Source organism: Coregonus lavaretus, assembly GCF_964263955.1.
Source record: "Coregonus lavaretus genome assembly, contig: SUPER_35_unloc_1, whole genome shotgun sequence".
Lineage (NCBI taxonomy): Eukaryota > Metazoa > Chordata > Actinopteri > Salmoniformes > Salmonidae > Coregonus > Coregonus lavaretus.
Window position 1 is genome coordinate 3,266,521 of NW_028167181.1, and position 11,103 is coordinate 3,277,623.

The 11,103-nt window shown below is 46.0% G+C and overlaps 1 protein-coding gene across 2 annotated transcripts in view; it reads right to left on the reverse strand.

The window, feature by feature from the left end:
- Window positions 1-639: 639 nt before the first annotated feature.
- The window catches only part of smad1 (SMAD family member 1), an 18,075-nt gene continuing 7,611 nt past the window's right edge, over window positions 640-11,103 (reverse strand). Inside the window, exons 2-7 of one of the 2 annotated variants that reach the window (XM_084188671.1) lie at window positions 9,305-9,933; window positions 6,213-6,494; window positions 4,970-5,086; window positions 2,684-2,905; window positions 1,937-2,193; window positions 640-1,732 (exon numbers count right to left, since the gene is read on the reverse strand). In XM_084188671.1, the coding sequence (XP_084044797.1) occupies window positions 1,589-1,732; window positions 1,937-2,193; window positions 2,684-2,905; window positions 4,970-5,086; window positions 6,213-6,494; window positions 9,305-9,704 (1,422 nt within the window). In that variant the 5' untranslated portion in view covers window positions 9,705-9,933 and the 3' untranslated portion in view covers window positions 640-1,588. Of the gene's footprint in view, window positions 1,733-1,936; window positions 2,194-2,683; window positions 2,906-4,969; window positions 5,087-6,188; window positions 6,495-9,304; window positions 9,934-11,103 lie in introns of both variants that reach the window. The other variant, XM_084188670.1, reaches the window with a different exon arrangement.

Here is an 11,103-nt window from a genome sequence, read left to right on the forward strand (position 1 = left end):
TTGTCAGAATTTGTGGGTTTTTGTTTGTTCACCCGCCTCTTGAGGATTGACCACAAGTTCTCAATGGGATTAAGGTCTGGGGAGTTTCCTGGCCATGGACCCAAAATGTCGATGTTTTGTTCCCCAAGCCACTTAGTTATCACTTTTGCCTTATGGCAAGGTGCTCCATCATGCTAGAAAAGGCATTGGTCGTCACCAAACTGTTCTTGGATGGTTGGGAGAAGTTGCTCTCGGACGATGTGTTGGTACCATTCTTTATTAATGGATGTGTTCTTAGGCAAAAATGTGAGTGAGCCTACTCCCTTGGCTGAGAAGCAACCCCACACATGAATGGTCTCAGGATGCTTTACTGTTGGCATGACACAGGACTGATGGTAGCGCTCACCTTGTCTTCTCCAGACAAGGTGTTTTCCGGATGCCCCAAACAATCGGAAAGGGGATTCATCAGAGAAAATGACTTTACCCCAGTCCTCAGCAGTCCAATCCCTGTACCTTTTGCAGAATATCAGTCTGTCCCTGATGTTTTTCCTGGAGAGAAGTGGCTTCTTTGCTGCCCTTCTTGACACCAGGCCATCCTCCAAAAGTCTTTGCCTCACTGTGCGTGCAGATGCACTCACACCTGCCTGCTGCCATTCCTGAGCAAGCTCTGCACTGGTGGTGCCCCGATCCCGCAGCTGAATCAACTTTAGGAGACGGTCCTGGCACTTGCTGGACTTTCTTGGGCGCCCTGACGCCTTCTTCACAACAATTGAACCTCTCTCCTTGAAGTTCTTGATGATCCGATAAATGGTTGATTTAGGTGCAATCTTACTAGCAGCAATATCCTTGCCTGTGAAGCCCTTTTTGTGCAAAGCAATGATGACGGCACGTGTTTCCTTGCAGGTATCCATGGTTAACAGAGGAAGAACAATGATTTCAAGCACCACTCTCCTTTTAAAGCTTCCAGTCTGTTATTCTAACTCAATCAGCATGACAGAGTGATCTCCAGCCTTGTCCTCGTCAACACTCTCACCTGTGTTAACGAGAGAATCACTGACATGATGGCAGCTGGTCCTTTTATGGCAGGGCTGAAATGCATTGGAAATGTTTTTTGGGGATTAAGTTCATTTTCATGGCAAAGAGGGACTTTGCAATTAATTGCAATTCATCTGATCACTCTTCATGACATTCTGGAGTATATGCAAATTGCATTCATCATCACTGAGGCAGCTGACTTTGTGAAAATTAGTATTTGTGTCATTATCAAAACTTTTGACCACATCTGTACAAACCCACCAGGGTTGGGGTCAATTCCATTTCAATTCAGTCAATCCAGTAAATAAATTCCAATTTTAAATCAGATTATCTTAATATTACTGTAAAGTGGTTATCCCACTGGCTATAAGGTGAATGCACCAACTTGTAAGTCGCTCTGGATAAGAGCGTCTGCTAAATGACGTAAATGTAAATGTAAATGTACTTCCTGAATTGACTGACTTCAATTGGAATTGACCCCAACCCTGAAACCCACCCATCCCACCCCTCCCACCCCTCCACTGGAACCTAAATGCTGGGTTTGGACAGCCCTGGGGCCTGGGGACAGTTGAGTCTAGGACACGGAGGAGATGGGGTTGTGGGGGGAGCCCATCTGAGTGAGCACTTTGTCCAGCCACTGCAGAGGGCCGTGCAGGTGGATCTCAATCCAGCAGGGGGTGCTGGTCACGTCCTGACGGTGGTACTCTGCACCCCAGCCCTGGGAGAGCAAGAGGAAGAGAGCTATTCTCTTTAGGGACAGGTATCATCAACATGGCTCTTTCTCTATCTTATTTCCTTGATTCTTTGAATCCTCTCGTCTTCATCTCAAAGCATAAGATTAGCCCCTGACCTCACCTCCTTCACACTGAACCATTTAACATTATATTCTCTATATTATGGGATGTATGTCTATGACGGTTACCTTGACGAAGCTCATGCGGATGGTGCACATCTTGGTCAGCTCGTAGACAGCCTCAAACCCGTGGTTGACGGACTGTGCCAGCAGCTCAGCAAACTCCTGGTTGTTGAAGATCTTGAGGCTGCAGCCGCTGGGGATCTTACAGACGGTGGTGGGGTGGAAGCCGTGGTGGTAGTTACAGTTACGACTCTGGACGAAGATGCTGCTGTCACTCAGACATTCAGCGTACACTTCACCACCCACATAGTACAGGTGGACTCCTGGGGAGAGGGGAAGAGAGGGTTACATGGGAGTAGAATGGAGTACAGTAGAGTACAGTAGTACAGGTGGACTCCTGGGGAGAGGGGAAGAGAGGGTTACATGGGAGTAGAATGGAGTACAGTAGAGTACAGTAGTACAGGTGGACTCCTGGGGAGAGGGGAAGAGAGGGTTACATGAGACTAGAATGGAGTAGAGTAGAGTAGTACAGGTGGACTCCTGGGGAGAGGGGAAGAGAGGGTTACATGGGACTAGAATGGAGTAGTGTAGAGTACAGTAGAGTAGAACTTGCTTGGATTCTTAATTGATCCATTAAAATGCTGACACAATTATTTATGATTGGACTGCACTACTCCTGTTTAGCCACAGTCCACAGCCCATAACACATTGACACTAACAATTGAACCAGTCCTGTGGACAGTGTGTCCAGGGCCTTATATTTGGGAAAATATAAGGCAATATAAGAGTGTTCCCATCCATGGCCATTTTTACCTTTGCCAATGTGTCGCCGGGTGTTCTCTATGGTTGAGTTGCGGTTGACGTTGGAGAGGAGGCCCAGGCAGAAGCGGTTGCGGTTGTTGGACGGGTCGGTGAAGCCGTCGACCAGGACGCTGGTAGAGTTGGCCTGGAACGCCTCTCCCACCCGGTTGTTCAACTCGTAGTACACTATGGAGCACCAGTGTTTAGGTTCCTCGTAGGCCACCGGCTGAACATCTAGGACAAAGGGAGGAGAGGACACAGGGATGAGAGGAGAGGAGAGAGGGGTGAGAGGAGGAGGTTGTTCAGCTCATAGTACTCTATGGAGCACCAGTGTTTTGCCTCCTCGTAGACCACCGGCTGCACATCTGTACAGGATGTCAAACACACACAGAAAGGGTGAGATGTGTGTATGATCAGACACACACGCAGGCACGCACACACACACACAGTGAGACATTTATACACACACGCACGCGCATGCACGCGCAGATTGACTGGAGTGGCTTATGAGCATCAGGCCTTTTGTTCTGTGTTCTGATAAAGTTCAAGTCTGTCTGTCTGTCTGTCTAGTCTGACTATCAGCTGCAGTTTGATATAGCAGATGTTAGGCTTTCATCTCCAACTTCCTTTACTAGGATTAGAGAAAAAAATGGTGTTGTGTATGTTGATGACAAGCGTGGAAAATGTGTCTGAAATCTGTGGTATGTGAAGTAAGTCTAAGTACACAGAAAGCTATAGGTCATGTTTGCATACAACCGAAACAGAAAATCAATGCTGACAAATCCATCCAACCCTAGTAGACTGACTGTGGTCAGTCTGGACAGGGCCAGTCTTGATCAAATACTGTCACTGACTGCAGGCAGTCTGGTCTGGGATCAGTATTTATTGAGTCAAGCAGTCAGTCAATAGACCAAGCCAGTGCCCGCCTGGTGCCCTCTCCCAGTATCTTGGGTGAGCTTTATGCCAGCTGGCCTCCTCTCTCTGAGGGAGGGAGAGTTTATCCAAGCGGCATACTTCTCCCTAACTTCCTCTGCTGAGAGTAGTGGCCAGCAGGTGGGTTTGGTCTATGCTTTTCGGCCCACAATGGAAACCTCTCCTACCACTAGCACACTGCACAGGATGCAGCTTGGGGAAGGACAGAAAATTCCCCAATCGCCACTTCCAGGGAGTATTTCTCCACACCCATTGCAATATTCATCTGTGTGGGTGGGGATACTACTGTAACTGGATGCATAACAATTGTATAGGGAGATTGGTAGGGAGATTGGAATACTGGATTTAGCTAGCGTAAACACTTTGTACAATTCTGTCCAATACCTTGGCTGCTGAAAGTATCCACAGACTTGGTGCTGTAGACACTTTAAAATTGCTTCGACTTCAAAAATCAAACACCCATGACACATTATCTTTTGCCATGTAAATAGCCTGCATGACTGGTGGCGTACATGGCTTTTGTGTAGCACTGACTGTTCAGATGTGTGATGTGAAGGAATGCCAGATCTTCACAGCAACTAACGATTGACTGAACCACAGTTGAGGTAGGTGGTAGCAAACAAGTTTTTTTTTATTTGAAACAAGTGTTTCAGATAAAAAAAAATTGGATGTAATTAGTGAGGCCAATTCTTAACAAGTTCTTAACAAGCTTTCTGTTAATTACCATCGGCAGAGAAGACATCAGCCAGAGGTTTTTAAAAGGCCTCGTAAAAACTGCTCTGAGACCAAATTTAATTAGCAGACTCTCTGATCTTTCCTCAGGGTTGCATGTATAGACTGACGCTTTTGTGTTCTTCATACTAAAATCTAAAACCTAATGCCTCAAAATGGTGTGAGATACTCTGCTTTTCTGAAAATGGATACGCGTTAATGCTATTTTTCCTTTTACCCTGCATTAATGATCGTATAAAATTCCCCTTTAATTCTCTTTTAATTGAATATATGAAGGAAATTGTTTTCTAGCTAATCTTTTCCAACCCATGATGTGCAATTTTGAAAGTCATCACATTAATCACCCCTTATTTTAACAGAGGGATTTAGCACCTACATCCGTTTTTCTTACTAGCATTACAACATGCATGAGATCTTAAATGAACACTACCACAAACCCCAACAACCACGACTACTTTTCAAGTGTTATTTTCAACTACATAGCCTATTAAAACTGGTCTTGATTCACCACGAAAAATAAAAAGCAGAGCGTGTCATGGTTGCGTACTTGGTGTTCCCAGAAATCCCTTGCACCTGTAGTACGAGCAGGCGGGGCGCTGACAGCTCTAAGTGGGTGATGTCACAGCTGATTACCTGGCCTGTTGCTGATCTCCAGGGGCAACGCAGGGACCATCATGTTGGTGTCCATGGGCTGGGGGCAGTCCTGAGTCATCCGCTCCTCTGGGGGCATGTAGGCTGGAGGGGGGGTCTCTGGAGGAGGGCAAGGAGATGGGGAGAGAGGGTTAAAACAGAGAGAAAGAAGTCTTCCAACTGTCACCCTATATTCAACATTGACTTACCAGCTTTATCTGTTTTAGAGCCTTTGGTTTACTCCAACATGCTGACAAAAACACCTTCACCTACACCAGGGTTTCCCAAACTCGGTCCTCGGGACCCCAATGGGGGAAAGTTTTTTCTTCTTCTCCCTAGCACTACACAGCTGATTCAAATAACCAATAAGCTTTAATAATTTGAATCAGCTGTGTAGTGCTATGGCAAAAACAAAAACGTGCACCCCTTGGGGTCCCGAGGACCGAGTTTGGGAAACGCTGACCTACACAGTACAGCGACCAGAATATTCCTGTCATACGACCTTTACTTCCTGTCATCACCTACAGTAAGTCTACTGCTGCTTAGCCTATTCCATTGTTTAGATTGGACCGGCCATTTGCCAAGCACACACATATACACTGAGTGTACAAAACATTAGGAACATCTGCTCTTTCCATGACATAGACTGACCAGGTGAATCCAGGTGAAAGCTATGATCTATGATGAGGTGAAGCTTATTCATGTCACTTGTTAAATTCACTTCAATCAGTGTAGATGAAGGGGAGGAGACAGGTTAAAGAAGGATTTTGAGACAGTTGAGACATGGATTGTGTATGTGTGCCATTCAGAGGGTGAATGGGCAAGACAAAATATTGAAGTGCCTTTGAACAGGGTATGGTAGTAGGTGCCAGGCACACCGGTTTGAGTGTGTCAAGAACTGCAATGCAGCTGGGTTTTTCACATAACAGTTTCCTGTGTGTATCAAGAATGGTCCACCACCCAAAGAACATCCAGCCAACTTGACACAACTGTGCGAAGCATTGGAGTCAACATGGGCCAGCATCCCTGTGGAACGCTTGTGACAACTTGTAAAGTCCATGCCGCGACCAATTGACTCTGTTCTGAGAAAAAGGGTCTCAACTCACTATTAGGAAGGTGTTCATAATGTTTTGTACACAGTGTAGATAGCCAAGAGGGTGATGGCATGATTCAATACATTGTTACCACGCCAAACGTTATTAAAGTTATTAGTGAATTGTACCTGGCATCTGACCTGGCGTCTCACCTGGCATCTGGAATGGGCTGCCTGGGTCAGAGCTGGTGGGGGAGTGGGGGAAGGTGGCACTGCTGCCACTACCAGGGGAGCTGGGGTAGCTGTTCCCCCCAGGGGAGTGTGCCTGTGTCTGGGGGAAGTTCATCTGGGTGTTGGCCTGGGAGAAGGACTCTGGGAAGGTGGCGTTCTGGGGCATGTGGGGCTCGTTCTGGTGCAGAGGGTTGCGGAAGCGTGGTAGCATGCTGTGTTTGGCATTGAACTCGCTATTCCGCGGGACCAACACCGGGGGCAGCACTGAGACAGAGGGGAAAGGAGAGGGGAAAGGAGAGAGGACATCAGGTTCATGTTCAGTTGGCATGAAACAGAAGAAAACGGACTGAAACAGGGAGGGACTACCTGGACTTGCCCAATAAGAAATACATATGTTTGTTTTCTGCTGTTAAATGTTTTAAATGTTTTCTGTTGTGTTCTCTTATGAACACAACCCAAGGTTAGTTACAGTCAGTTTCTGTATCTCTATACTGATTTGAATGGTATGTTATGGCCCAATTCGGCACAAAATGTCTGCCGGGTCTGTTGCACCATTGCATAGATAGACACTATATAACACATTCATAATTGGTGAGGCCAGTTTCCTTTTGAATGAAAGGCACATCCAAATACACTCTTCTCTATAATCAATATTCCAATCATTAAATATTCTAGCCTTTACAACTCTCAGCAGTCCTATTTTTATCATTTAGTTTCATTGAGATGTCCAGAGCCTTTTTAGTTGAATATCTGCTATGGTGCAATGGCTGACCCTGCTAGCAAGGGTATTGGGGGTAGAGAGGGTAAGGGGTTAGCCCTCTCTTTGTGTCCCTAAGCCCCATGAGTCCAGTTAGCGCGCGCGCGCGCACACACACACACACACACACACACACACACACACACACACACACAGAGCCAGGATGGACAGAGTTCTTTAATTACAGCATCATAAAAAGCCTCTCTCTTTCTCTCTGTGTCTCTCTCTCTATCCCTCCTCCCTCTCTCTCTCTATTCGCTGTGCACATTTGCAGATGCCCCTGCATTTTTGGAATTGCAGCTTGCAGAGTGTTGGTTTAGCCAGCAGTTTTTGGCCTCTGTACCAGACATTCTGTTCAGAGAAAACATCTCAGAGGTGAGTGAGTCCCTTTATGAAGAATCTATCACTTGGGGGGAAATATTTGTGGCTAATTGGTGATGTGAGGACCATTCAGAGGTATGAGATCAGATATAAACCACTAGAGATCTGTTCCACCGATATCCATAAATTGGTAATAAATATATAATTAAATAATACTGAACTAATAGTGGAACTAAGAGTGTTGTCAATGGTGGCAGGTAGCCTAGCGGTTAAGAGCGTTGGGATAGTAATCTGAAAGGTCACTGGTTCAAATCTCCAAGCTGGCAAGGTGAAAAAATCTGCCGTTCTGCCCTTGAGCAAGGCAGTTAGTTAACCCCCAACAACAACTGCTCCCCAGGTGCTGATGATGTCAATTAATGCAGCCCCCCACACCTCTCTGATTCAGAGGGGTTGGGATAAAAGCGAAAGACACATTTCGGTTGAATGCATTCAGTTGTGCAACTGACTAGGTCTCCCCTTTCCCAATAAAATGCTATAATGAGAAAGATTACTGGTCAAAAGTTGTGTTTTAAATTCTAATTACAGCATATTTTGTTGACAAATTTAGTTTGAACGTTTAAAAAAAGGTTGAGTCTGAACCCTGGCTATTGTTCTATATAAGACTAGTGTCAGGGCGTTTCATGTTATCTGTTCTATCCTGGTGTTACTGCTTTGGGAATAGCTCTGTCTGTGTGTGTGTGTGTGTGTGTGTGTGTGTGTGTGTGTGTGTGTGTGTGTGTGTGTGTGTGTGTGTGTGTGTGTGTGTGTGTGTGTGTGTGTGTGTGTGTGTGTGTGTGTCTGTGTGTGTGTCTGTGTGTGTCTGTGTGTGTGTGTGGGTGTGTGTGTGTGTGGGTGGTGGGGGGAGGTGTGGACAGACAGGTGCTACAGCCCAGTTGTTAAAACAAGTGTGTGAGGCGGGCATCCACTCCTTCCTCCCATTGTGTGTGGCTTCCTGTCCCCTTCTTCCTCAGAGAAACACCACGTGTGTGTGTGTGTGTGTGTGTGTGTGTGTGTGTGTGTGTGTGTGTGTGTGTGTGTGTGTGTGTGTTCCCCGGCCCGACCGGCCGCACAGAGCACGCCAAAAACAAAGCCCTCATTCTCCCCCGGCTGGAATTTCCTGTTACACACACACGCACACACACACACACACACACACACACACACACACACACACACACACACTGACACACACTTGCCCCCCTTCCTGTAGCACCCTGTGGACAGCTGTTTCTGTCTAGTCAGCTGGGCCTCATCTTCTGCTTAGCAGACAGACAAAAGAGGACATTTGATGTCCCCTGTCTATTAGGGAAACAAATATCTTTCGGTTTCACACACACACACAAACACACACACATACATACACACGCACACATACAGGCACACGCGCACACACGCATAAATACAGTACACGCACGCACGCAAGCACACACACAGCTGAGATTTCTGAGGCATATCAATAGTCTGTGGTGGTTGTTCTTTTCTCATGTGTCTCAGTTCAGACAGATTAGAGCACCTGGCTGACATGGGGAGGATATGAAAGGGGGAAAGGGAGAAAAAAGAAGTGAACGTCTGCAGAAACCATGGGAAGGGGAAAGCCACGACGAGAGAAGAGAGAACATACGGCTGATGATAGGGGAGGAACAGGCTGCTGGGGTGGGTATGTTATGGGTTATGTTTAGTTGTCATTTGTATGGTTCACCATGAATGGTTCATGTTCAAGAGCGATGTGAAGGTTCATAGGAAAAGTATGGACTATCACAACACATTTTGAAAGGGTATCATAAATCAAACATACAGTAAATGGGAATTAGGCTGGAAAGATCTAGTGGAAAAACATTAGATATATTTACACAAAACATAATAAAAAAGCATATCATCCCAGATGATAATTTTACGTTGACTTTTCAGCACAACATAAAAACCCTCTAGTGCTTCAATGTCCCCCCCCCCCACTCACCTGGACTGTCCACTCTCTTGTAATGGTACGGGTTGATACAGACGTCCTTCTGCTTGGCGCCAAACGGGTACTCACAGCACTCCAGAGCCTTGAGCTCATGATGAGACTGCAGGTCGGGCCACCTCCACACCCTGCAGTAGATCACATGGGGTAAGCCCTTCCTGTGGGACACCTGAAGTCTCCCGTCCAGGGAACGAGGGATGGTGACACAGTTACTGGGCTGACCCGGGCAGCTCAGAGCCCTCTCCAACTCCTCCATCGCTCCCTTCTTCTTCTTCAGTTTCTTCACCAACGCGTCTACGGCTTTCTCCGCCCATTTTTCCTCTTCGTCTCCCTGTTTCCAGCCGAGGAGGCGCTTGACGGCCGGGCTGGTGAAGGAGAACAGAGACGTGACGTTCATGGTGACGTTCGTGTCTGTCGCCTCTTGCGACCGTGGCGTTGTTGGGACGTTACACGTGAGTGTGCAGGGGTGGGTTTTACAATACAGAGATAGTCCACTTGGTGAAGGAAAAAGTTGGAGGTTAAAAGCTGCTGTTCTTTTTTTGGGGGGTGACACTGATTGAGATGGCAGGGTTGCTGGGTAGTCCTCGGTCCTCAAAGCTTCAGGACAGAACTTCTGAACAGGATACCTAGGAGGAGGAAGATGGAGGAGAAGATTAAACCAACGCTAACGAGATCCATAACACTTCTAACATAGACAGACAGACTTCAACAGATTCCCTTCAAGTGGACAGTTGAAGGAAGAGATATCAGTGTTCCCACTAATCCTGCCTGGAAAGCAACTAGCAACCCTCCAAAGGAAACGGAGTGATGCAGTCTATTAGCAGAACAACATTGGCGAGGAGAGAGGGCCAATGATGTCACTGTGTCATGACTTCTGGGAATTGACAGCAGTGGGGTGACAATGAACACCGTCCCACTACAGTCAGCAGCCATTCTCCAAATAACTTCCTGTACACAAGGCCCTGTTACCGTCACATAACCACTCTCAAATGTCACTCAGAGAGATCTCTGTTTCAATATCAACACTAGCAAACTACGTAGAATGAAATCATGTATTGGGCATGCATTCTTGGAAATATGCTAGAAAGGACATTAGATCATAGAACTCTGCCATATCAATGGGGGCAGTTACATAGAATTATCTGCATTATCCAATAACATTCATTATCCAAATGATTTAGTTGATCAAGAAAATACACATAAAACATAAATAGAATTGGACCAACGAAGCAGAATTGTTAAGCTAAAATTTGGCCGAAAATGAAAGTAAACAGAACTTTATTGACTATATGTTCTATAAAACACCCAGCAACAAACAGCTTTAAGTGTAGGAATCAGCTAGCGACATCCAGGCCAATAAAAGAGGAAATGCATGGTGAAATTCAGGATAAATGTGCCCCATTCACTGAGGTCCTCCGACACCAATTCACCAGGAGAAACGAGCCCACTGTCTCCTTCTGGAGTGGAAATAAGAGACCAGGGACTCAATAGTTCATACTCCTTCTGAAGATATCAGCAGTGATGGAAGCAAGTAGCATTTCGGTTGAGGATAGTGTAGCCTACTCACTTTTCAGGTACCCACATAAATCTCTGCTTTATTGTGCATCCATTTCATTGTAAACATTATATATCTATCCACCACGACAAAAATACACACACACACACACACAAATATCATATTTGTATTACCACTGAGTCAGAGACTAGGCTAGCTCTGTGACATTAAATACAGCAACAGATTAGATTTCCTATTACCAGAAACAAAAACATAATCAACCTTCCTCTCTTTTTTCACC